This window comes from Ostrinia nubilalis, chromosome 11, assembly GCF_963855985.1.
Source record: "Ostrinia nubilalis chromosome 11, ilOstNubi1.1, whole genome shotgun sequence".
Classification (NCBI taxonomy): Eukaryota; Metazoa; Arthropoda; class Insecta; order Lepidoptera; family Crambidae; genus Ostrinia; species Ostrinia nubilalis.
Genome location: NC_087098.1, coordinates 16,310,683 through 16,337,009, shown reverse-complemented (window position 1 = coordinate 16,337,009; position 26,327 = coordinate 16,310,683). Strand labels below are relative to the sequence as shown.

General features: G+C 42.3%; 2 protein-coding genes across 2 annotated transcripts in view; both read right to left on the bottom strand.

Annotated features, from left to right (window-relative positions):
* LOC135076005 (tetratricopeptide repeat protein 7B-like) overlaps positions 1-5,229 on the bottom strand; it is a gene marked incomplete at its 5' end in the record, with an annotated part of 29,596 nt that extends 24,367 nt beyond the window's left edge. Inside the window, 2 exons of the mRNA XM_063970451.1 lie at positions 2,756-2,877; positions 5,160-5,229. Of these exons, the coding sequence (XP_063826521.1) occupies positions 2,756-2,877; positions 5,160-5,229 (192 nt within the window). The remainder of the gene's footprint in view (positions 1-2,755; positions 2,878-5,159) is intronic.
* Positions 5,230-8,857: 3,628 nt separating this feature from the next.
* LOC135076004 (tetratricopeptide repeat protein 7B-like) lies at positions 8,858-23,386 on the bottom strand. Its single transcript, XM_063970450.1, has 9 exons — positions 23,094-23,386; positions 20,322-20,601; positions 18,282-18,396; positions 17,606-17,760; positions 16,852-16,935; positions 13,989-14,094; positions 12,631-12,750; positions 8,907-9,651; positions 8,858-8,865 (listed from the first exon to the last, which is right to left on the bottom strand). Exons 1-9 carry the CDS (start codon positions 23,218-23,220, stop codon positions 8,858-8,860), a joined length of 1,740 nt encoding a protein of 579 aa, XP_063826520.1. The 5' UTR covers positions 23,221-23,386.
* Between the last annotated feature and the right edge of the window lie 2,941 nt (positions 23,387-26,327).

The window sequence follows — 26,327 nt, the reverse complement described above, 5'->3', positions numbered from 1 at the left end:
ATTTTATTATAGGAAAGGTTTTTACCCCAAAAATGTTTCTTTAGAAGGATCCAGAGTCACTTCTTCAAAAAATAGATAGTTACGCTTGAGCCAACTTTTATGGCTATAAAACTGTTAAGTTGGGATTAATCGCTATCCATCTGTTAAAGAGGACACGTGTAATTATTATTTGGTTTTATAACCATAAAATTTGGTCTAATTGATCCCAGAGGTGAGCCCTGGTGAGCCGTGAGCGATGCCTTCTTCTATCTGCGGGCAACGGGGCACTTAGCGATCGTGCTCAAACCATTTTGAACCTTCTGTGCAGGACTTAAGGTTGAATTTACATTGAATGCAATCGATATTTAGTAATACAGGGTGTGGTTTTGTAAAACAACGCCCATCTCAGGGGTGGTAGTACACATGAAAGTTATTACAAGAAAAATAACCACACACCCTGTCGTCGTCGTTTCAGCCGAAAGACGTCCACTGCTGGACAAAGGCCTCCCCCAAGGATTTCCACAAAGACCGGTCCTGCGCCGCTTGCATCCAGGTACTTCCCGCGACCTTCACCAGATCGTCGGTCCACCTAGTGGGAGGCCTGCCCACGCTACGTCTTCCAGCTCGTGGTCGCCACTCAAGAACTTTTCTGCCCCAGCGGCCATCAGCTCTTCGAGCTATGTGCCCCGCCCACTGCCACTTGATTTTAGCGATTCTGCGGGCTATGTCAGTCACTCTGGTTCTCCTACGGATCTCCTCATTTCTGATTCGATCACGCAGGGAAACTCCGAGCATAGCACGCTCCATCGCTCTTTGGGTGACCTTGAGCCTTCTTATGAGGCCCATAGTAAGCGACCACGTCTCAGAGCCATACACCATCACTGGTAACACACACTGGTCAAATACTTTTGACTTGAGACACTGTAGTATTTCGGACGTGAGAATTTCGCGAAGCTTCCCGAACGCTGCCCAGCCGAGTTGGATTCGACGATTAACCTCTTTCTCGAAGTTGGACCTACCTAACTGGACTGTTTGTCCCAGGTATACATAATTGTCAACAACTTCGAGTGTAGTGTCTCCAACCTTCAGAGGAGTGGGTACAACACGGGCATTTGACATAATTTTTGTCTTGTCCATGTTCATTTTAAGACCCACTTGTTGAGAGGCTCTACTGAGGCCATCGAGCATTGTGTTTAGGTCCTCCACGGTCTCAGCCATGACTACGATATCGTCCGCGAAACGAAGGTGGGTGATATACTCGCCGTTGATATTTATGCCGAATCCACTCCAGTCCAGAAGCTTGAAAACATCTTCCAGGGCGGTGGTGAACAGTTTCGGAGATATGACATCTCCCTGTCTCACCCCTCGCTGCAACTGAATAAGTTTCGAGTTCTGATCCTGGAGGCGGACCGACATTGTGGCGTTTTCGTACAAGCCCTTCAGCGCTTCGATGTATCTATAGTCAATTTGGCACCGTTGGAGAGACTGTAGCACTGCCCAGGTCTCGATCGAGTCGAAGGCTTTTTCATAGTCCACAAACGCCAGACAAAGTGGCTGATTATACTCCTCGGTCTTCTGTATAATCTGCCGTAGCGTATGTATGTGGTCTATTGTACTAAAGCCTTTTCGGAAACCGGCTTGTTCGGGAGGCTGGAAGTCGTCGAGCCTGCGAGCGAGACGATTCGTAATGACTCTCGAAAACAGCTTGTAGACATGGCTCAGAAGTGAGATGGGTCTATAATTTTTCAACAAGGTTTTATCGCCTTTTTTGAAAAAAAGTATCACCACACTTCTGTGCCATGCCGTAGGCGTTTTTCCCTCAAGTATGACGGAATCGAACAGCCTCTGAAGAGCCTTTAGTACCGGCGTTCCGCCTGCTTTCAGAAGCTCAGCCGTGATTCCATCATCACCCGGTGCCTTGTTGTTTTTCAGCTGTTTGAGAGCCATTCTAATCTCGTACAGGCTGACGTCCGGGATATCTTCGGTGTAGTGTCGGGTCAGTCTAGCTCTTGGGTCTTCGGCTAGATTTGTGACAGGTGTACGTACACTCGTGTATAATTGTCCGTAGAACTTCTCAACCTCTTCCAATAACTCAGGCCCCGACGAGATGTCTCTGCCATCCTCGGTCTTCAGCTTGGTCAGTTGACTTTGGCCAACAGACAGATCCCTAGCGAACACTTTAGAGCCTTTGTTACGCTCAATCGCCTCTTTAATACGATCTGTATTAAATTGGCGTAGATCGCGAGTCAAAGACTTGGAGATCTGTCTGTTAAGATGCAGTCGCTAAAGACACGAGAGCCGCTGACGTGACGTGATTATGTTTGAACTGCGAGTGACTGTGAAAAACTGAAGATTGTAACTCTTGTAGCAATTCCTTTATTGGAATCACCAAAAATACTATTGCGGTGGAACAGATAACACAATACATAAAATTAACACAAAAGAGTACACTAAGGCTGCGTTTCCACCAGAGATGTGCGAGGATGCGTAGCGAGGGATGTGTTTGTAAAGAAGCTTTGGTGGAAACGGCTTAGCGGAGCTAGATTTTTGCGCATACGAGTACAAAACAAGCGAGGGATGTGTGCGAGGAATGTGTTGCGAGATTTGCGCATACTGTATCAGCAAGTCCATAGACGGAGTTTGGAAGTAGCAGGCAACGCATCCTCGCACCACACATTTTCCTCGCACAGCTTTGGTGGAAACCCCCACACATTTTCACAGCACATCTAGACATCCTCGCACATCTCTGGTGGAAACGCAGCCTAAAAGAACTTACCCAGCCCATATTATAACAGGTGTTGGCGGCGACTAATCGCAGCGGAGCGTCATCGGGCGAGAGCGGCGCAGCACATTTCATCACCGTATGCGCTCGGATGCCCGCGCCCCACGCACTGCTGCCTGGGAATAAATTCGGCTGTCATAGAGAAACCAGCAGACAATGTCTGATGGAACTGACGGTCGGCTTCGGCCAAAACACTGTTGAAGATTGGACCCGATTCCATAGATTGCCGAAATAGGCTAGTTGCCTAAAAAAATTTTTTTAGTCCGTAATGTTTAATATCAAAAAATATTGGACACATATATTTTTATTTGTCAATCTAACAAATAATTACATAGTTATGGTGCGTTGAAGTTGCGCACGACGTCACAACGTGCGGCATTTTTAAGCAAGCGTTGACGTCACGGGCCTCTTCTTATGAACTTTGGGGCGCTTTATCTCTTTAAATTTTCATTAGTTTGAAAAAGTGAAAAATACGTGTAGAGTATTTTTTGATAAGTTAACTGACGGACTAATTAAAACTCTTGCTTTTTGACCCAGGCAACATCCCCATTGACGTTAAAATTACGAGACTACTTATTCCTTTCTACAGTTTAAAATCCCGTGTAATCAGGGTTTACAGTTTGACAGCCAATAAATTCCCAATCAGTGAAGGTCAAGTTGGTCCTAGGTCCCCCGCTAAAGTTAAACTGTCATTGAACCCGCAACGAAATTAATCAGAAGAACAAAGGATTTCGAATTAAAGGTCTGAAATTAGAATAAGGCTGTTGCACCACCTTACTTTAACCTTAACTTTCAGCTTGACAGACTTTTGACGTTTGTTAAAGTTAGAATAAGGCTGTTGCACCACCTTATTTAACCTTAACTTTCAGCTTGACAGACTTTTGACGTTTGTTAAAGTTAGAATAAGGCTGTTGCACCACCTTACTTTAACCTTAACTTTCAGCTTGACAGACTTTTGACGTTTGTTAAAGTTAAAGTAAGGTGGTGCAATTCAGCCTTAGGTCCGCACTACGGCTAAACCGCCGCGGTTTTTAACCTCGTGATTTTACAACCAAGTAAAACTAAGCAAGCCTCCGCCGCACTGCGGTGTTTTCCCACGTATACGTTTCGTGTAGTCTCGCGGTTTGGCGGTTTACGTGTGGACTTAGCCTTAGGGAATAATTGTAAGTGTGTGGTGTTGATTCGATCTCGTAAAGAAACACCGAGCATAGCCCTCTCCATAGCACGCTGTGCAACTTTGAGCTTCTGTATAAGGTCCATAGGTTCTGGAGTACCGGAAAACGCAGCTCCGGACGTCCACCCACAAGGTGGACCGACGACATCATAAAGGCAGCAGGAAGGCGCTAGACGCAGGCCGCTACCAACCAGGCAGCATGGAAAGCATTGGGGGAGGCCTATGTTCAGCAGTGGACGTCCTATGGCTGAGATGATGAGGGTGATGACACAAAATATAACAGAAGGTATACTCATGTATGTACCTCGCTTTGCATACCTGCGCTCGGCCGTCGCGCTAGGGTTGTCTTGTCATGTGTTGCATTTATTTCGTTATGATAGAAAAATGTAACTCTTAATACACTATGGAAGAAAGATAATAACAGATATCCACGTATAATTATGTAGGTAGTTATGTTTAGTACGTTATAATAGTAATAGTTTGCAAACTACTTGGGTGGTTGACACTATTATCCAATAATTCCTAAAACCTCTTTAAAACACTTCGATATTCCTAATAAGTGAGTTGGCCTTCAATTTGTCAACGTTAAACGAACTATTGAAATACAAATAAATACCTTACTTACCTCCCGGAATCAACTGGTAGTTTAAAAAACGAAAATTTCGTTCTTAATGTTGAGTGTAAGCAACCATCTAGTTACTTAACAAATGTTATAACACCTACCCCTTTTTTGTTGTTCACTCATTTTCGCACAAACAAAATAATTTCACAAACGCGTGTGCAGCGTCACTCAAGCGAACGCAGTCGCGCCTCGCATTCGTCCAAGACAGTCTTGATAACGCGTACGTGAGCGGTGTCTATGTGTGCGTGGCTCGAGCGCGCTTAGTATGGAGTTTACCTTCTGTTATATTTTGTGGTGATGATGTGTGGAAGAGTAGGGGTTGGTGACAAAAGTATTCTACTCTGCCGTCACCACACGGCTACGCACCACGCGGGTGTCGTAAGAGGCGACTTAGGGACTACACATCAAACAGAGAATGGGCAGCAGCGCTCTCTGAAAAACATCAATCTTTTAAACTGCGATCTCCAACCCGCCTGCCAAGCGTGGAGATTATGGCAAAACCCTCCACTATAGTGGAGGAGGCTCATAGTCCAGCAGTGGACTGTAAAGGGCTGTTGATGAATGAATGAATGATGTGTGGTGTCGTGTACTTATGGTCGTACCTGGCACGAGGTCCTGCTGGGCGCGGGCGGGCGCGGGCGCGGGCGCGGCGGCGGCGGTGGCGAGCGCGCGCTGCCGCCACACGTGCGCGCACCCGAACGAGAACTTCATCGCGCGCTCCAGCGACTGAAGCAAGCGAGGGCGTTAAACCACACATACATAGGGTCGTTACATTCCCTCTAATATGGTCGAGTGAAGCGATGGCTGGTTCACTCGTCATGTCTGTGAACAGGCGCTGCTTTCGGGGACTGGTCAATCCAAGTTATTCCAATTTATGTAGTTGCAAGTCATTTCTACTAGTATTTGAGTATGTAATCTGTAAGTCTAGATATTAGCACGTCACTACCTTGTTTAATATACCACGCAATTTTGTATACCCCAGTGTTGGCACTAATCAATTAATTTTTTAATCAATTAATTAATTTGATTAATTTTAATCATGATTAAATTAATCCTGATTAAAATAATCATGATTAAAAAAGTAATCATAATCATGATTAATTTGTTAATCATTAATCAATAATCATTAATTTGATTAACTTGATTAACTTCTTAAATGTTCTATCGAAAACAATGTTAAAACATTGAATTCTAATATTAGATGTTTGGTTTTTAGGCTACAATTCTATGACAGGTCATACCTAGATAAATATAAGGTAACCTAGACTGCCCCCCGCCCCCTTCCCTCGCTGAAACTTTCGGTGCAGTCTTCCGACCTCCCGTAGGAGGATATCAGTCCACTTCCCCTACCGTTCCAGAACTTACTTGCAACCCCACACTCCCACCACCTGCCCCCCACCCCTAGCCTCCCCTGAAACTTCTGGTACGAAGTCTCCTGCACCTCCCCAACACGCAAAACCTCCTAGCTTAACAACCCCACCCTTCTATTGAATTGCCCACGCGTGGGCCTCCCCCCGAAACTTCTGGTACGAACTCTCCTGCACCTCCACAACACGCAAAACCTCCTAGTTTAGCAACCCCACCCTTCTATTGAATTGCCCACGCGTGGCCCTCCCCCCGAAACTTCTGGTACGATCTCTCCTGCACCTCCCCAACACGCAAAACCTCCTAGCTTAGCAACCCCACCCTTCTATTGAATTGCCCACGCGTGGGCCTCCCCCCGAAACTTCTGTTACGAACTCTCCTGCACCTCCCCAACACGCAAAACCTCCTAGTTTAGCAACCCCACCCTTCTATTTAATTGCCCACGCGTGGGCTTCTCCCCGAAACTTCTGGTACGAAGTCTCCTGCACCTCCCCGACACGCAAAACTTCCTAGCTTAGCAACCCCACCCTTCTATTGAATTGCCCACGCGTGGCCCTCCCCCCGAAACTTCTGGTACGAACTCTCCTGCACCTCCCCAACACGCAAAACCTCCTAGTTTAGCAACCCCACCCTTCTATTTAATTGCCCACGCGTGGGCTTCTCCCCGAAACTTCTGGTACGAAGTCTCCTGCACCTCCCCGACACGCAAAACTTCCTAGCTTAGCAACCCCACCCTTCTATTGAATTGCCCACGCGTGGCCCTCCCCCCGAAACTTCTGGTACGAAGTCTCCTGCACCTCTCCAACACGCAAAACCTCCTAGCTTAGCAACCCCACCCTTCTATTGAATTGCCCACGCGTGGGCCTCCCCCCGAAACTTCTGTTACGAACTCTCCTGCACCTCCCCAACACACAAAACGTCCTAGTTTAGCAACCCCACCTTTCCGTTGAATTGCCCACGCTTGCGCCTACCTTGGGAGGGGGGGACTTCTCCCCTATCGTCAGCCAGCCCGCTTAACTTCGATCCTGACCCAATTTTGCTGGAGGATACCGGAAGAATAGAAGGAATTGTGAGAAACAAAACTAGTGCGATAAGTGTTTTGAGTAGTGAAAATTGACGCAGTTTTTTGGGAAAACGACAGTACAACTCCAGATCCCCCCTTTGCTAGATATTTTATAAGTCGCGGGTACCTTTTCATACACTCCCAACCCCTTTCTTATGAAAATAGTAGATAGTTAATCAAATAATCAAATTAACGATTAATGATTATGATTAATTAATCTTAATCAAAATTTTTGATTAACGATTAACTAATCATAATCAAAAAAATTTGATTATGATTTTAATCATTAATTTTTAATCATTAATCAGATTAACTTTTTGCCAACACTGGTATACCCATTATAAGATACACTATACAAGAATGCATGGTAAATTCAGTGAACTGCTCCTGAATTGAATGTACCTACTACTGCTATTTCTATTTATTTATATTAACCGGCAGACAGTGGTGACTGAGTTTGTTGCGGCGCTTCTTCTCAGCACTTGCCAAATGTTGGTCTCGAAGCGCTGGTAGGGTAAAAAGATTATGAGACGTGTAGAGGCTCCTTAAGAGCAAAATGACGATTTGTAAGAACTATTTATTAGTCTAAACAAATAAAGAAATTTTGACTTTGACATAAATGTAAAAGAAACCTTAGTTCGCTAGCAACTACTGTTACCGCGATGGAACTTAGCTGCCTGATACGTGAAGTTTCTATTACTTATTTTATTTTATTTTGAAAACCAACAGAAATACAAATAATGAAACCTAAACTTATGTTCTGCTTAGCCATTTATAGGAAATCGCAAGCTACACACGCAAGACCTGTGTTTAGCTGCACGCTTTCCCCGCGAAGATTTCAATGTTCTCTCACGCCTTGGTGTTACTGCTTTATCAGAATATGGGAATTGCGTCAAAAAGAATGCCAGCGGCGCTCGTCACCAGTTACTCTCGCCAGTCAATGAGTCTTGTCATTCGTCGCCAGAGCCTATGACGTAACGGTCAACCGGTCAACAGAAACACAGAATAAGTAATAGTACAGGTACAGAAGGATTACTCCGCAAGACGATTTAAATAAATGCGAGTCTTGCTACGACGCGATACAGTGGAATTCAGCTCGCACAGCACTAAGTACCTACAATTTTATTCACCTACAAGTTTTGTCTCTTTCTATCGCGTGCCTCTGAACTCTTCTTACGCTGTTAGGGTTGCTGTCTAGTAGTGTCTAGAAAAATAATAATTAATCTACTTATTTGTAATGAGGTACCTATGTAGGTAAGTACGCATTGATTATGGAAAACCTTGGGAGAGGAATTTGTCCAGCAGTGGACGTCATTTTTGGCTGAAACGAACGAACTCATTCTGAGCAGTAGTCATGGTAGGTTAGGTTCCTATACTATCCTAAGAATTATTGATTACCTACATGGCCAACATACCTTTCAGCATCTTTGGGAAGCGAAAAAAAAGATAAATCCGGTAGATTTCTTTTCGAATTTACACACCCAAACGCCGCACAATAATATTTCTTTCTCTTTATGTCCATTTTTAAATAATACTTCGATCATAGAATTAGGTACTACAACGCACGCCAGCGTCCTGACGGGCGCGCGCGTGACACTCGACTGATATAATACCCGCCGGCGGGGCGCTTCGCTGTAGGTAATTATCGGATATACCGCGCGGAGTGAGCCAGGCCTGACAGAAAGGAGCTCAGTCTTGTGGCAACGCTCGAACAGTCAACACGCGTCGAGAAACTTCTGGAACAGTACCTCGAGCACGAGGCACAGCTGCCCCCAGCGCGCGGCGGCGAGCGCGAGCAGGTCGGCGACGGCGACGGCGTTGGCGAGCGAGTGCCGGCGCGCCGCCTCGAACTCGGCGCGCTGCGACACGCGCCTACACTTCTGGAACAGTACCTCGAGCACGAGGCACAGCTGCCCCCAGCGCGCGGCGGCGAGCGCGAGCAGGTCGGCGACGGCGACGGCGTTGGCGAGCGAGTGCCGGCGCGCCGCCTCGAACTCGGCGCGCTGCGACACGCGCCTACACTTCTGGAACAGTACCTCGAGCACGAGGCACAGCTGCCCCCAGCGCGCGGCGGCGAGCGCGAGCAGGTCGGCGACGGCGACGGCGTTGGCGAGCGAGTGCCGGCGCGCCGCCTCGAACTCGGCGCGCTGCGACACGCGCCTACACTTCTGGAACAGTACCTCGAGCACGAGGCACAGCTGCCCCCAGCGCGCGGCGGCGAGCGCGAGCAGGTCGGCGACGGCGACGGCGTTGGCGAGCGAGTGCCGGCGCGCCGCCTCGAACTCGGCGCGCTGCGACACGCGCCTACACTTCTGGAACAGTACCTCGAGCACGAGGCACAGCTGCCCCCAGCGCGCGGCGGCGAGCGCGAGCAGGTCGGCGACGGCGACGGCGTTGGCGAGCGAGTGCCGGCGCGCCGCCTCGAACTCGGCGCGCTGCGACACGCGCCTACACTTCTGGAACAGTACCTCGAGCACGAGGCACAGCTGCCCCCAGCGCGCGGCGGCGAGCGCGAGCAGGTCGGCGACGGCGACGGCGTTGGCGAGCGAGTGCCGGCGCGCCGCCTCGAACTCGGCGCTCTGCGACAGCACGGCGTCGCGCACCGCCATCGCCTCGCCCACCAGCAGCAGCAGCACCACCTCCTCGTACTCGTTGCGGGGTACGAACTGGAAGGGAGACAGTTTTTTTTCTTCTCTTTTTTTAGAAATAACGTTGAGGTAGGTTAAAGCCCGGTCCGTGAGCACGTAGAATTTTGTCTAATGACCCCTAGCTGCCCATCCTTATCGCTCGTGCGTAATTATATTGCTGTCGCGACTGTGCGACTGGCACCCGCAGTGAGTGTGCGAGCGCGATAGCAACATAATTACGCGCGAGCGATAAGGATAGGTAGCTAGGGGTCATTGGACAAAATTCTACGTGCTCACGGACCAGACTATAGAAGGTTAAGGGCACAAGAGTACGCAGCAGGTCGCCCATGCCAGAGTACATACAAATGAGTAGGTCATCTTCATACAAACGCCCGAGCGCGGTTTGTATGTGAGCGCGCCAATACGTATGCGGCGCGCACGCACACACTGACAAAATTTAGCGTGGATTAGCGGTAAGGGGGCGTCCATAAATTACGTGAGACTTTTAGGGGGGGGAGGGGGTCAACGAAAACCTCACTAAATCTCACCTGGGGGAGAGGGGGGGTCTCGGAAAATATCACGTAATTTTTCCCGCAAGAAATAGAGTAAAATTGCCAAAAAACTGGGTTATTGAAGTAAAAAAATAATGATTTTTTTATGATGATAATGACAATTTATTCCAAACCGTCTAAATCAAATTAAACTAAAAATGCCTCCATCTGCATTTATTGTGAACACTAAAGATGCAGAATAAATGTCGAAAATAAGAAAATTCGAAATTAAAAAAAAAACGTCATCGGCATCGCTATTGCGTAAAAAATTGGCCAAGTGCGTGTCGTGCCACGCGCAGTGTAGGGTTCCGTAGTTGTCTGTCGTTACCACAATATATTTCAGAAGCAAGCAATTACTTCATCTAAAGTCACTTTTCATATTTTCTTCTAATAGGCCAGTAGAATTAGATTTTAAATCGGAAATAATTCCTACAAAAGATTTTATTGCTTTAATGGCTTCATTGGTTGCCCATTAAGACTCTCCTAGGTTTTCGACTTCGACGGAGCTGTGCTTAAGTGGTGGGGGCCCCCGAAAGGGGCGCTTTTTCGGTTTTCCGGTTATACCGCGTAAAGGACTTACCTTCACAAAATTACAGCTCCCCAGTGCTAATAGTTTCCAAGCGAAACCTCGGACAGACAGACAGACATATCGAAACTATAAGGGTTCCTTGTCAGGACTACGGAACCCTAAAAATGACATTACATACGTATGAAAATATGTATTATGTATTCGTAGTTAAACCACAGAATAATAATAAGTACTACGTACAGAAGTTTTACTTCGCGAAGGTATTTAAAAAAATGTATGCTCAATGTCATTAACAATATGGTGTAATTTAGCCTGTCTCAAGAGTCAAGCACCATTTTGTTGACGTCAGTGATCGGCACTGCGCCGAAGCTATAGGGCTGACTTCGGTAAAATGATGTGACGTGAGGTGCCAAACTGCGGAAAATGGCGGAGGAAATACATGATTTAGCATGAATTATCATGAATAATATTAACTACTTATTTACCTCTGTGTCTTGAGGCAACTTAAAAAAGTACATTCTGTGTTTTTATTATTATTTAGGCAGTTAAATACTGCACAGTATTTAGTACACCATTTTCTTTATTTTTTCCATCATACACAAGAATACGCGTGCGTGAGTCAATGTTCGCTCGTATGTGAGGCCTTGTCGAATAGTATCCTGTAGGTGGGCCATCGTGCGTGTTTTGTTTTCGATGTAAACTCGCGGAGATGAACAGGCCTGGTTAAACCAATAGTCAAATTTGACAGATGTCAAATGACAAGTGGTTAAATAACAGAAAAAAATGTTTTTATAACAATGTTTAACTTGACTTTTAGTACATTTTTTAACTATTAGTTTACATTTTATTAATATTTAACCATTAGTAGCAAAATTTAACAATTAGTTATTTTAACTATGAATCAAAAATCTAGTCCTAGGTTGAAGCAATTGCTTGTCTTACTAAACGACGGGAAGCTACGGAACCCTGCACTGCGCGTGGCAAGACACTGGGTTACTGATTTTTTCATATAAATCTAATAGACTCGAAGCATAGACATTGCAAAATAGGTATTTTATTAAATATCACGTGAGATTAGGGGGGTGGGGGAGGGGGTCAGGCAAAATCTCACCAAATCTCACCAAGGGGGGCGGGGGGGTTGAAAAATGGCCAAAATTGTCTCACGTAATTTATGGACGCCCCCTAAGGTGCGCTGAATTTTGTCAGTGTGTGCGTGCGCGCCGCATACGTATTGGCGCGCGGTCACATAAAAACCGCGCTCGGTGCGTTTCTATGAAGATGACCTACTCATTTGTATTTACTCTGCCCATGCGCTGGACTGACCAGGTCAAAAGAGCACTCGTGGAGTGGACCATTCCACTCCACGAGTACACAAGAAAGGCTGCAGTACGGGAGGAATGGCGACGGAATGTGAGGCTTGCCACCGGACCGGGTGTGACGGCCACGACTACGGCAAGAGTGTAGCGACGAAGAAGAAGTTAAAAGGGCCGATGGCTAAAACTTGCGCGGATGCACACAGCAGGTGCCCGCTTCGGTCGTCCGAGTTTATAGTTTAATGTCATGTACTGTTTTTTTTTTCTATGCTGAATAAAGTGTTCTTATTCTTAAAAGCGAATTCATGCATGCCGCATGCCGCGTGTATAGAAACCCATCTCACGCTTCCGCGACACACTGCGCTGCTCATAAAATTTTTCGACACAGACAAGGGTGCGTGCGCCGGCGCAAGTTTTAGCGTAGACCCTAATACCCCTAGCTAAGCTAATGCAAGTCCAGTGGACGACTGGATTTGCAGCGTTTGAACCGGCGTTCCTCAGATTTCGAGTCGGTCAGTTTGACAGCTACACCGTTGGGCTATTGTCCCCCATTGTACAATAAATTTTTCAAGAGAATACTATTTGTAGATATTTTAGAAAATTTTAATAGGCTCGTAGTTATTACCTGGTTGATCCCAGCATACTTCTTTGGTTTCCAAGGTCCTTCCGAGACGTGGTCTTCCCGCCGCCTCGTCAGCGTTCCTTGCTGTGGCATCACTGTTAGCTTCTCTGGCGCTTTGTATACCTGACGAATAAATTATAGTTATTATTTATTTATTTATTAGGTCTACCAACATTGTTACATTACAACATGTACACTTAAAAATAACAATTATGAACAAAGTTACAATGCAACAACAATTATAGGCTGACACAACATGCAATATAGATTCAATGCAGTTTGTTCCGAACCGTTCCATGCACACAAAAAAACATAATTATAAATCAAACGAATGACAATGCATCATTTTAGAATCATTTTTTGGCTGAAAATGTATAAAAAGAAACGGCTAAAAACCAGTCGTGTCCCACTCGCTTTCAGTGGCGAACGACGCAAGTTCAACAGTCGTTCGGATGCATATCCCTAAGCTACGGTTGCGCCAGAAGAACAGGGCTACTCCGCAATGCAGTTTACGTGGTTTCGGGTCTATCTGTCACTGTCGCTTATATTGGCATCTCACTTTGCGTGAGAGGGATGAAAACAATCGAAACTTTGGATATTATTTTATGGGGGTTTGACACAGAATGTGCACTTCGTAAAATGCGCACTTTTCTATACAAATGTAAGGTCAGAAGTTTCGTACGTTCGTTCGTTTCAGCCAAATGACGTCCACTCGGCGCATCTCACCGCTAATCCACGCTAAATTTTGTCAGTGTGTGCGTGCGCGCCGCATACGTATTGGCGCGCTCACATACAAACCGCGTTCGGTGCGTTTCTATGAAGGTGACCTACTCATTTGTATTTACTCTAACAAAGGCCCCCCAAGGTTTTCCACAATGAACGGTCCTGCCGAAGGCCGAAGTTTATTTGTACAGTATTAGTATGAAAAACTGCGCATTGAGCGAAGTGCACTTTCTGCGTCAGACCCGTTTTTAGGCGTAGCCCCCCTGCCTTTGTCGCTCGCCGTCGCCTTAAATTCTGTATCTTTCAATTATTGTATGCCCATGCGGCGGAACACAGCTGATCTATTACAAAATTGTATGTCCTGACTTATGTATTAACCTGTGATTTCACAATAAAACAATTTGAATGAGGGCTATCGTTTTAGCGCTCACCAGTCAGCGCCACTGTAGAGTAAGGTCCTGTCACTTGCTAGTAGCGAAGACAGTGGCACCAACTGGTGAGCGCTAAAGTGGTAGGAGGACTATCGCATTTGCACTCATCAAGATGGCGCCACTGTAGAGTAAGGTCCTGTCAATCGCCAGGGGTGCCAACTGTTAAGTATAAAAACGATAGCCCTCATTGAAGGCGTGACGTCATACCTGCCCGGTGACGCCGCGCATGAGCACCTCGGCCAGCTGGCGCGTGAGCGTGAGGCGCAGCGCCTGCGTCGACGTCGACTCCACCGCCGTCAGCATCGAGCGGTACCTGCGGAAACAACGACGCGATTTCTTGGAACGGTCAAATTGGATAGCGAAACAACATTGACATTGAAAAGCACATCGCTAAAACATTTTTGTCGGCCGTTTGGTGTAGTGGTTCAGAACGGACTACTATGCCGAGAGGTCCCGGGTTCGATTCCCGGCCGGGCAGAAATTGAAATGATGAATTTTAATTTCTGTGACGGGTCTGGGTGTGACTATGTATAATATTTATGTATTTAAAAAAAAAAAAAAAAAAAAAAAAAAAAAAAAAAAAAAAGTATATAAGTAGTGTATATCCGTTAAGCTAGCACCCATAACACAAGCATTAAGTTGCTTACTTTGGGGCTAGCTGGCGCTGTGTGAAATTGTCCAAAGATTTATTATTATTATTATTTTATTTTTTGCATTGAAAACATAAATCATTCGTTCGTTCGTTCGTATCAGCCGAAAGACGTCCACTGCTGGACAAAGGCCTCCCCCAAGGATTTCCACAAAGACCGGTCCTGCGCCGCTCGCTTCCAGGCACCTCCCGCGACCTTCACCAGATCGACGGTCCACCTAGTGGGAGGCCTGCCCACGCTCCGTCTTCCGGCTCGTGGTCGCCACTCAAGAACTTTCCTGCCCCAGCGGCCATCAGCGTAGGAGAACCAGAGTGACTGACATAGCCCGCAGAATCGCTAAAATCAAGTGTCAGTGGGCAGGGCACATAGCTCGGAGAGCTGATGGCCGCTGGGGCAGGAAATCATTATTTTAGTTAAAATATTCTGATAGATGTTAAATTACATTTTGTAATCTAAAATAACAGCTTTTAAAATAGTAACAGTAGTAAGACGTCGTTAGTAAATAGGACGTAGTAGGAAGACGCAGCGTGGGCAGGCCACTAGGTGGACCGACGATCTGGTGAGGGTCGCGGGAGGTGCCTGGATGCGAGCGGCGCAGGATCGGTCTTTGTGGAAATCATTGGGGGACGCCCTTGTCCAGCAGTGGACGTCTTTCGGCGACGAACGAAAATAGTATCTCAATTGATAAGTCAATTCAATTATTATAATACTCATTTCCGCAATATATTTCGTACAAGAATATCTTGACTCTTTGACGTTAGTTATTTTAAAACATTAAATGGTGGCGTTGTTGTATGTTTTTTTATCATTCCACTGATTTTGTCACAGCATGTTCAGTTTATGAAAGTTATCGTTTTTTGGAACAACATAAAAAAATCTGCTTAATCAAATATGACAGTGAAAATGCTAAATATGCCTTAATATAGTGTTTATGTAAACAACGCCGAGGATGGTGCAACGACGGCATAATTACAGTGGCGGGCGCAGCAAGGCGCGTCCGAGCGATCGGTTTTTGTCTCTTGCGCAGCCGCCGACACTCGCCATTGCACTAAGCCGGGGCGATTACACCATTTATGGCCGATAAAAAACTGAACGATGATAAGAAACAGTCTTCACAATTTTTGTAACTTACATTTAGACTGAAAATAATAAGATTTTCAAAACACATTCCACCACTTAGCATAATAAGTGTCTTATTAAGTTAAGTGGTGGTAATAATCAGTCGCGGGCGGGCGCTAGTTTATATTATATTAGCTGTGCCCACGACTTCGTAGTACGCGTAAAAATAGTTTGAATAATATTTTACGTTTTTTCAACATTTTTCTTTACTACTCCGCCCCTATTGGCTGTAGGGTGATGTCATAAAGCCTTCCTCGATTTATTGAGGGAGAGGGAGATTACCCATTTATGGGCTTATCCAACACAATTTTTTTTTACAATTAGAATCGTACTCGAAGTACAGGGATTCCGACATTAAAAATGGGTCAAAATCTGCGCACAGCATGGTGTTTCATTTCACGTTAAGCTTAGTGTTTGGCTTGTCGCCTCGACGTGAGTAATACACTTGTTAAGCCTTGTAGGGCATCGGTAGAGTAGAAGCCACTCAACTTTGAAACATAGTCACTTCGTTTTAACGTCGAAAATCCAATGCCCTTGCAAATACAATCTTCTGGGAAGGTGTGATAATATCTACACCCCTTACTTAGGCGTGATTTTAATTAAGAGAAAGCCCATATAATGAAACTAATACCATTAACGTACAGTAGTAGTGTTTTAGGCATTTTGCAGTCTGCCGAGTCATCTATACTATACTAATATTATAAATGCGAAAGTAACTCTGTCTGTCTCTCTTTCACGCCTAAACCACTGAACCGATTTTGATGAAATTTGGCCTGGAGGTAGTTTGAGTCCCGGGAAAGGACATAGGATAGTTTTTATCCCGGTTTTTGAAACAGGAACACGCGTGATAAAGTTTTTTTGTGACAGGCAAAATTTCACGCGGGCGAAGCCGCGGGCGGAAAGCAAGTACATAATATCTGCAACTATTACGGACAAGACAATACATAGTATAGAATTAAAAACTTATTTTTGGCACGAATGTGTCGAGTTTAATTTGTAGCTTGTAGACGCCCTAGATACGTATAGCGACAGTCCCTGTGTACTGCCGAGATACGCCAATGCCAGTGCAGAATGGGCACTCGCTGCTGTCTCGCGTGTGGGCCCGGCGCGCGCTGATTCTTGTGCTAATGATGATAAGGATTGTAGTTTACCTATCAATAGCGATTCGTAACCGGCCTGCACATACCAGTGCAGAATAATTCGGTGTAAAGCGGTTTCGAGCGTAAGCCCGGCGCGCGTGTTGATTGATGTGCGGCGGCGCTAACATTATCACTGTCAAGTCACCTTTCATTACGACTTACCTGTCAATAGCGTTCTGTAACCGGCCAGCCCGTATGTGCAATATAGGCACTCGTTGGAGCGCCGTCTCGAGCGTGGGCCCGGCGCTAACGTTGATTGATATACAGCGGCGCTAACATGTCTACACTGTCAAGTCATCTTTCATTACGACTTACCTGTCAATAGCGTTCTGTAACCGGCCAGCCCGTATGTGTAGTATAGGAACTCGTTGGAGCGCCGTCTCGAGCGTGGGCCCGCGCGCGTTGATTGATGTGCGGCGACACTAACATTATCACTGTCAAGTCATCTTTCATTACGACTTACCTGTCAATAGCGTTCTGTAACCGGCCAGCCCGTATGTGCAATATAGGAACTCGTTGGAGCGCCGTCTCGAGTGTAGGTCCGGCGCTAACGTTGATTGATGTGCGGCGACACTAAAATTATCACTGTCAAGTCATCTTTCATTACGACTTACCTGTCAATAGCGTTCTGTAACCGGCCAGCCCGTATGTGCAATATAGGCACTCGTTGGAGCGCTGTCTCGAGCGTGGGTCCGGCGCTAACGTTGATTGATATACAGCGGCGCTAACATTATCACTGTCAAGTCATCTTTCATTACGACTTACCTGTCAATAGCGTTCTGTAACCGGCCAGCCCGTATGTGTAGTATAGGCACTCGTTGGAGCGCGGTTACAAGCGTGGGCCTGGGGCACGTGTTGATTCATGTGCGGCGGTGCTAACATTATCACTGTCAAGTCACCTTTCATTACGACTTACCTGTCAATAGCGTTCTGTAACCGGCCAGCCCGTATGTGTAGTATAGGCACTCGTTGGAGCGCCGTCTCGAGCGTAGGCCCGGCGCGCGCGCCCGCCGCCTGTGCGCGCTGAAGATATAGCAGCGTCAGGTCTGACGCCAACTCGAAGCTGCGGATCTGTAGGGACAGATGCCTTTTATGTTTTTAAAACTCATAAAACTCATTTATTTTTGCAAATAGGCTTTTAAAAAGTACTTTTACACGTCCCACGGTATTAACCCTATCACTGCTTCGGGACAATAAATGGGCCAGTTCTGTGTTGTCAAACGTCAGCGAGACTTCAAATGTGCTTCAGGGTGTTAGTGTGAGTTTAAATCAAACCTCGTCGCTATCAACCACGTCAATAAAATCTATAAAGATTTTAGTTCTTGAAAGTATCCTAGGGAGGCTGTACAATCTGTCACACATTCAGTGAGACATGAAAAAAAAAATAAGACTGCTGTCAGAGGTGGAATTGTGTAAAGCAATCGTTATCATTTGACAGTTCATAACGTACGATTATTCTGTCAAACGCTTTGTTTAACTGACTTTATCGTACGTTATGAACTGTCAAATGATTACGATTGCTTTACACAATTCCACCTCTGAACTAAATAGTAATGTTTAAATTAAAGACATAAACAAAGTGTTATCCTTACCATTTCAGACTCCTTCTCCGCCTGCTTGTAGCGGCTGGTGGAGCCGGGCAGGGCGTTTTGCTCGAGGCACAGCCCTTTGATCGCGTACGACTCGGCCACGATGCGCACGCTCCGGCTGTTTGAAAGAAAACACGACTAGGTTATTTATTTGTAATAGGTATACAAACAGTTAACAGTCTAGGCTTCCTCGTAAAGAAAAATTGTTAATAAATTACGACTAACGACCTGATTTTAGGGGCTGCGAAAATGTGGACACTTTGTTATCGACATGGTACATCAGAGGAAAATGAGTCGTTGTATGGTGTTAAGTGGAAGCAACTGGACTACAAAAAGCGTTTACGTCTGCGCAGGGAGTGCCTGATTTTATGTTGATTTTATAAAAATAAAAGTAAGGCACTAAAGTTTCTAGTTACGGTTCAGCAGCTTTTAAAAGTAATATGTAATAATTGAGGTGTCATGACGAGCGTGCGATGCGATTTCGACGCGCAATGACTTGCGAGCTTCAACTTAGGACGATGCCTTAAAAACTCGTATCATCCTTACGTTATAACATCGTCTATACCTACACTCAAACTGTGAGGTAAGAGTAGGTATATAATCCAGTGTATATTATTTAACTATCAAATAATATTTCCAGAAATAAATGTATAACCAGAAAAATACCTTCGTACCTATATATTTCAGCGATAAACAATCTAATTATATTTCAACATTGACCGTCGTCATGCTGATTATTAACGTAATTCTGATATCATTATTTTAAATGACATCAAGCATTTCCTATGACACAAATGGTAGTAATGGATAATGTTTTCACTAACTATTGGTATCAAACTTCGTTTAATTTCATGCTAGTTGAATACCGTTCTCAACGTATTGGTTAAGAGAGAATGTAGTCCATCGAATGATGTATGAACTTATCCAGTATGTAGATAGAACGAACTTTAACCCTCATAATACAAAACAGTGCCGTAATATCGTGTCAAAAGGCGCGCGCGCACGGGCGACTTTTGTCACCATGACGCGACGTAGGTATGTCTCTCCATAGATAAGATTTAAAATGTTACTTTGTTTATACTCTAGCTGAAGATGCGCGTAATGCGTTTCGTCTCGCGTTGCAGGTCACATCCGACTGTTAAATGAAAGGTCGTGTGTTCAAGTCCCATACTCCCACCTGAGGCCTAAAATATCGTGTACAAACTAAAATGTACTTCTTACGAAACATACAATGTAAATTCAATAACATTAGTCACAGCATGTTTCCATGCCCACTGATAGCGAGTCTATCATTGGCTCTCGACAGGAAAGAAGCGAATGGTGACTGTTGATCAAACATTCCGTCATCGCATTGACGGCTGTTTAGATAGCGATGAATCAGCAAGGCTACAAAACAACGTCTTGTGTTCGGTCCATTATCATTCAACTAAGCTAATTACATATCAGCACAGCAGACATTGTTTTGAAGCAAGTGTGTGAACACAGTTGGATTGTTTGTTATTCTTAAAAGTAGTTCAATTACTTTCATTACTTTCCTCGACCAATATTTAGATGATATTATGCAATGTAGATTATTTTCTTCTTAATAATATGCATGCATAGTTAGTTATTTTAACAACTGCCGGCAGTTGAAGCCTATAATTTTACAACTTTACCTGAACTATGCATTATGAAAGTTATAGCTTCAATGTATTTATAAGCATACCGGCGGATATTGACGTTAAAATATATTACGTATTATCAGTACAAATAGGGATTGACTACAATATTATCAAATTATCAAACACAACATATTTTATAATACCTTATATACTTAAGTTTATCAAAAGGTATAACACCGCTACCTATTGTCACTGATAACAATTAAGATGTATTGAGTTGAAATCATGACACTTACTTAAAAGTAACATAGAAATGATTAGCCCTATACCTTGATTGGAGTAAACAATATTAAGAAACCTTATAGGAAGCTTGATTGAAACTTAAATTTTATTTCAGTCAAATATTTGGCAGCAAAGTTTAAATAAAAGGTAACAAACTTACACTGGTAATTCTTTTTCAGTCAAGGTATTCAGTTCGGCCAACTGGTAGTGTTTTAATGCAACATCGTACGCTCCACAGGCATAGTTCAACTTGCCCAAGAGCAAGTGAGCGTCCAGCGCTACTCCTGCCCGCTTCCCAGCGTCATCTGTGGCCAGGGTGAGGTACCCACGCGCTTCGGACAGCTCCCGCTGGGCCCTCTCGATGTTCTCCTTCGTCGGTGGCCATTCGTCAAGAAACGCTTCCAGCTTTCCTTCACCGATGAGGAAGTGAGCGAGGCTTTCTGGAATAACATTAAACATATTAGTTGAATTCCTTAAAGTTGTCGTGAATAACATTTGGTTTATTATTTATTTATTTATTTTGGCTTTTCAACAATAAGTACACTATTAAAATTTAAAATACATAACCAAAATTACATGTATAAGTGCCCCATCACTTAAAGAAAAGCACTGCATCCGCTAAATAATGTGTAACTACGCAAAAAATAAAAAATGCAAATGCTACCTACACTACAGTGCAATTTTATATTGCTACAGTATACAATAATACAGATGCATCGAACATATTCGCAAATGTTTGTTACAATAGAGATAACCAATACAGTATTTAAATAAATTCAGTTAATTTTAAATGCATGATTATTCCAAAGCAAGTATGGCCTTCTTTATACCAGGTATTGAGGTAAAGTTCAAATCTATGTCGGTTTCATGGTCCATATACAATGTATACATCCTGGACAGCGAACTGTGTTTTCTCAAATTGGTGCGGCCTTGCGGCAAGCTGAATAGTTTTTTATTTAATTGTCTGGGGAGAACACGTGGCACATGGTAATAAACTTTGCTAAGTAAATCGGGACAATTAAATATACCAGCTGTGTTTTTTTAGAAAAACTAAATCCAACATTTCTCTGCGCCTCTCCAGCGATGCCATTCTGAAATATTTTAGGCGATCCTTATATGATTTGAGCTTTTTCCCCAATTTGCAATTGTATGTCAGATGCCATAAAAACCTCTTCTGCAGCCGTTCAATTCGTGCAACATGCACACCATATCCAGGAGACCAGACAACACTACAGTATTCCAAGTGGCTCCTAACTAACGAGTTATACATTACTTTTTTTGTACTAGGCTTTTTGAAATCTTTACACTGTTAATATAAGTATAAGTTCGTACTTGAACGGGTATGAAATATTAATGTATTAATAGTATTATTCTTCTTCAATCATACAAATGATCTCATAAAACTGTTTATTTACACAAACAATGAGCATTATTCTTAAACAGCCACAAACTCATTAACATACAATAGCTAATTTTGAATTGTAGGTACAGTTATTTTATCACCATAGCATACTTTATGGCCGATATGGAGTAGCACTGTACAGTGTTGCAGAATCACTAGTATTACCTATTGACTAAAAAAGTACCAGATTAGAGATAATGAATGATTTGATTTATCTGATAAGCAATGCATAAACATGGAGATACAAAGAGCTACCAAATAGCATTTATTGATTGTTGGGATACCAAGCTTAACATGCAGTTATCATTATGTTGACTTCTATGTTTTTTATATTTGTTGAAATTAGCTTGGTTATAATACAATGACAAAAAAAAGGAATTTATAAATATTAAAGCCCATATTATGTATAACGATAAATATATTATAGGAAGCAAGTGCCGGAATAGGCTTACACTCTCCACACTGGCCAAACCGGTTGGGGAGGCCTAACATAGCGCCTTGTTATGTCCAACACACTCTGTATTATCCTTTAGCCCACACATATACAGGAGAAAGAAACCTACCGATATTATGTTTCAGCATGATTTGATTTTTCTAATAAACGAAAAACATAAATTACACAAACACTAACACATATTATTATAATTAAAGGAAAAGAGCAATTCCACACAGTTTTATATTTACTGTAAACTAAGCACTTTTACCTTCTGATGAGAAATGATATTATAATTATCTAAATATATAAGTAAATAGACCTTGTCTTATTTAACAAAGGCTAATTATTAAGATAAACATTAATTTTCAGTGTCATTATTCAGTGATACATCAGTCATTGTTTTTGCATTTTAACTGCTGATTTTAATTCAGTAAGTAAACTTACAAAAATAGAAGACATTAATACAAAATAAAGGCTACATTAACCTCTTACCTACGGGAGGCACCTATAGTTGCCAAGTCAAAAGTCACTTCTCAATACGGGTGGCATCTATTTTTATTTTGGCAAAGCCAATACTAAATCACGGTTTACGACAAAAGAACAATAAAATTTCAAATTAGGTGTAAAATGCACTTGTAATTATGAAACTACATTAGTTGCAGAATATAATATTCCAAATTTCAATACCGTAAGACTCATACTTTTTAAAATATCTTGATGTAAAGTGAAGCAAACAATTTTATAGGTTAAAATACCCCATATTGAGAGGTGACTTTGGTTTCCAAGGGCCCGTAGGTAAAGGGTTAATAATGAGTGAACTTGAAAACCAAGTATTATATAATTTTAATTAACTAAGTTAAACTATTATACATTTGTTACTTGACTATTTAAATAATCTAATTAGAAATGGCTTTATGACATTACATGGTGTGATCATTGTGTGTCCACAATACCTAATAATTAGGGACTAATTATTTAATTAAAGAAAACAAATTATTATGGGTGGTCAATGAGGTTTTACATGTTCATGCTGTGTTTACTGAATTAAGTCAAGGCTGGAAATAGGAATTAGTAAAGAGTATCTTTGGACATACCATGCTGTGGTGACCTGGCCTTCAGCTGTTGAGCCAGGTCCACTACCTTCTTCCAATTCGCCTCCTCTCTGCTCTTGTCAATTTCTGTTTCGTAAATTCGCACCGCATTTTTGCTCCTCGATGTCATTTTAACACATGAACGCAAGCACCTTTATGTCACACCATCGATCTTGGTTAGAACTTCATTTGAACATTGCAAAATTCTATACAAATTGCAATAGGATTCCCAGCGCATTGAAGGCCAAATTTGACAGATGACAACATCCCTTGCACGGCCCTATTCCGGTGACGGAACTCCTGCTGATTATTCTCGCGCAAATCTGTCAAACAATCATTGTTTTGAAAAAAATATGTGTATTAAGACATCTGTTTAAATAATATTAAAATAAAAATGTAACAATTTAATATTTACAATTAATTAAAACAGTATTTCAATTTTATTTAATAAAATGTATGAGTTTACATTTACGAGGCTAGTTACGATTAAACCTCAAACATAACTGCATTTTATTCTCAAATATTTCAGGTTTATCCAGATCCTTTTTATGATTATTTTGGTTACTTTATAAAAATGTTAATAAATAATAAGTGCAAAAATACTGATCGTTTCGGAAATGGTTTGGTAATGTCAAAGCTGTAACTATTTGTTGTATAAAAAACTCAAGAGATGGCGTTAGTAGTCTATAAACTAGCGCGATGTAAAAAAAAAATTGTTTTAGTTTATTTAGGTATTTAAAAAAACTTAACTAAATAATAAAATTATTATTTAATTAAGTACACATAGGTACTACCCACACTTATTGATTTCTGCAATACCTAATGTAATAGTACCTACAGCAGGTAGGTAAGTAAGGTTCAACAACGTGGGAGAGAAGACTTTACTTATTTATTTAAAAAATAAATTAAGGCCACGTAAAACTCCATTTCGTATGTTATCATTGATATGTATCAAACAGATTTATTGTTGTCAATTTTATTCATACTGCTTTGGTAAGATTTGGCAAGAAAAAATGTGTTCTTGCCGTTTCCACCATCACGAACAATGAGCACAGGGCGAGATCGTTGACCTACATTTAGGGCGACCTTTTGGTCATGCGCAGTTTTTGTCTTGTCTCATTGCCATTAAGTACAATAAGAAAAAAAGAAAAACATTACACATTATCTCTTTTTTCTAGAGCCGCTCTCTAATATTTCTCTGACATCGAGATAATGAACAACCGCACGACATACAGGAAAATCTATTCTGGTCCTAAATAAAGTAGTTTAATACTTTATTAATCTGAAGAAAGGATATTGAAAATATTAGAACAGGCAAGTGTTTATACTTTCTTAGATATTTATTCAGATAAATAAAGATAACATAAAGATTTAAGTAATTTGCCACATAATGTACCTACTACCTACCTACTTATTTATGTCACTAGGTAGGGGAGAGGGGGGCAGCTTTGAACAATTTTCATAGTTTATTAAATATCTTCTAAATTTGACTGATATCATTAATTTTTTCTTCCTAGATAGAGGTCATGGTTATCACACAACAAAATAATGATGTTCTTCTTAATTATTAATGAACGCTTTTTAAGATATTTAGATTTTTGCACAGACCTGTAAATGTTCAAAACTGCCCCGTAGTCGGGGCAGCCTTGAACACGCCTGGGGCAGTTTTGAATTAGTATTTTTTTCAACGAAATAAAACTGAATATTTATGAATGTGTATTTTTTAAATGATTAATAAACAAAATTCTAAATGATAAGTGTCATTTGGGATCAATTTAACATGTTTATTTTATTTTAAATCACTCTGCACAAAGTAACACAAAACTTAGGGATATTATTTAAAAAAAGTAAATATAAGATATATCAATTAACTAAATACTAATAAACTTTCTGTTTAATGACACATCAAAGACAAAACTGCATAATTTTAAAAATATCAATCAACTACTAAAACTAGCTTTTGCCCGGACTTCACCCAGCTTGAAATTTTATCTGTTACAGTAAAGCAATCTGCTTATTTTTTATGTAAAAACCTTCTACGAAGTATTAGAAAACTTAAAGTTTCATAATACCACTGAAAAAAGAAAATTGATAAAGTTCAAAGGTGCCCCAACCATTTCGTTCAAAGCTGCCCCATGGGTATATTTCCAGAAAAAAACATAAATTTCATAACGGAACATACTTTTATGTTGCAATTTCTTATCAAATCTTCATTGAAATTATTTAAACTTCCATATAGTAAACAAACCACTCACTATTTTATAAAACTACGTCCACAAAAACCTTAGAACCAAAATAAAAAAGTGCGAAACTGGCAGTCAAAAATAAAAAAGCACTTTTACCGGTTAACCTACAGTTAAATATTAAAAATGAGATGTGACAGCTATGCGCATCAGTGCTGGCAATATAAATTATGATTTATACCATTGTAGCCTAAACCAGTGATTTTTAAATTCATTTGTTCTAAGCTGCCCCTGTCCAAAGCTGCCCCCCTCTCCCCTATTTTAGTTATTAGAAACTAGGTCATGTAAGCACCATGCAGGTCACGCTTAAAACCCTCGTAATGGTTTTCTTTTTAGAAAATACCGTATCTCGTAAAGAAGGTTACAAAATTCCTGCAGCTTTCCGCCTGAAAGTTTGTCGATAATTTCCGCCTTTATGAAGGTTCGACACGACAAAATCATTTGGCCTGAAACCTACACGTCAAAAAATAAGAAGATATAAGTAGAAGATCCGCATTAATATTAGTATTATTGTCTTATAACAGAAATACCTGAATTTTTGCCAAGCTTTGAGAGTCATCTGAACATGAAGTAGGTACTAGAAGGCAGGTGGTTTACCAGGCGTTAGTATCAAATGGGCAGTATTTTTTACCCGACTGCGCCAGAAGGAGGTTTATGTTTTTAACAAAAAGTTTTTATTCAATTCTTTTCTTTGCTCAATTAGATAAAACTAAGTAGCCGTTGAATACGTGCTCGTGTGTAGCTAATGATGTTTACTGTGTTTTGTCTGTAAGGAGGCTATAAGGAGTGGATTTACTGACCGATTTTACTTACAAAACTTACATAATCCCCCCCACACGCTGTTCTCGCCTGTCGATAAACAACACCGGCGATCTTTACGGTTATTACGATTAGAATTCGCTCCTATTGCGTGCAAATGGTGCAATATTTCGAGCCTTTAGTCTATGGGGCCGTCCATATATTACGTCATTCTAAATTAGGGGGGGGGGGTTGG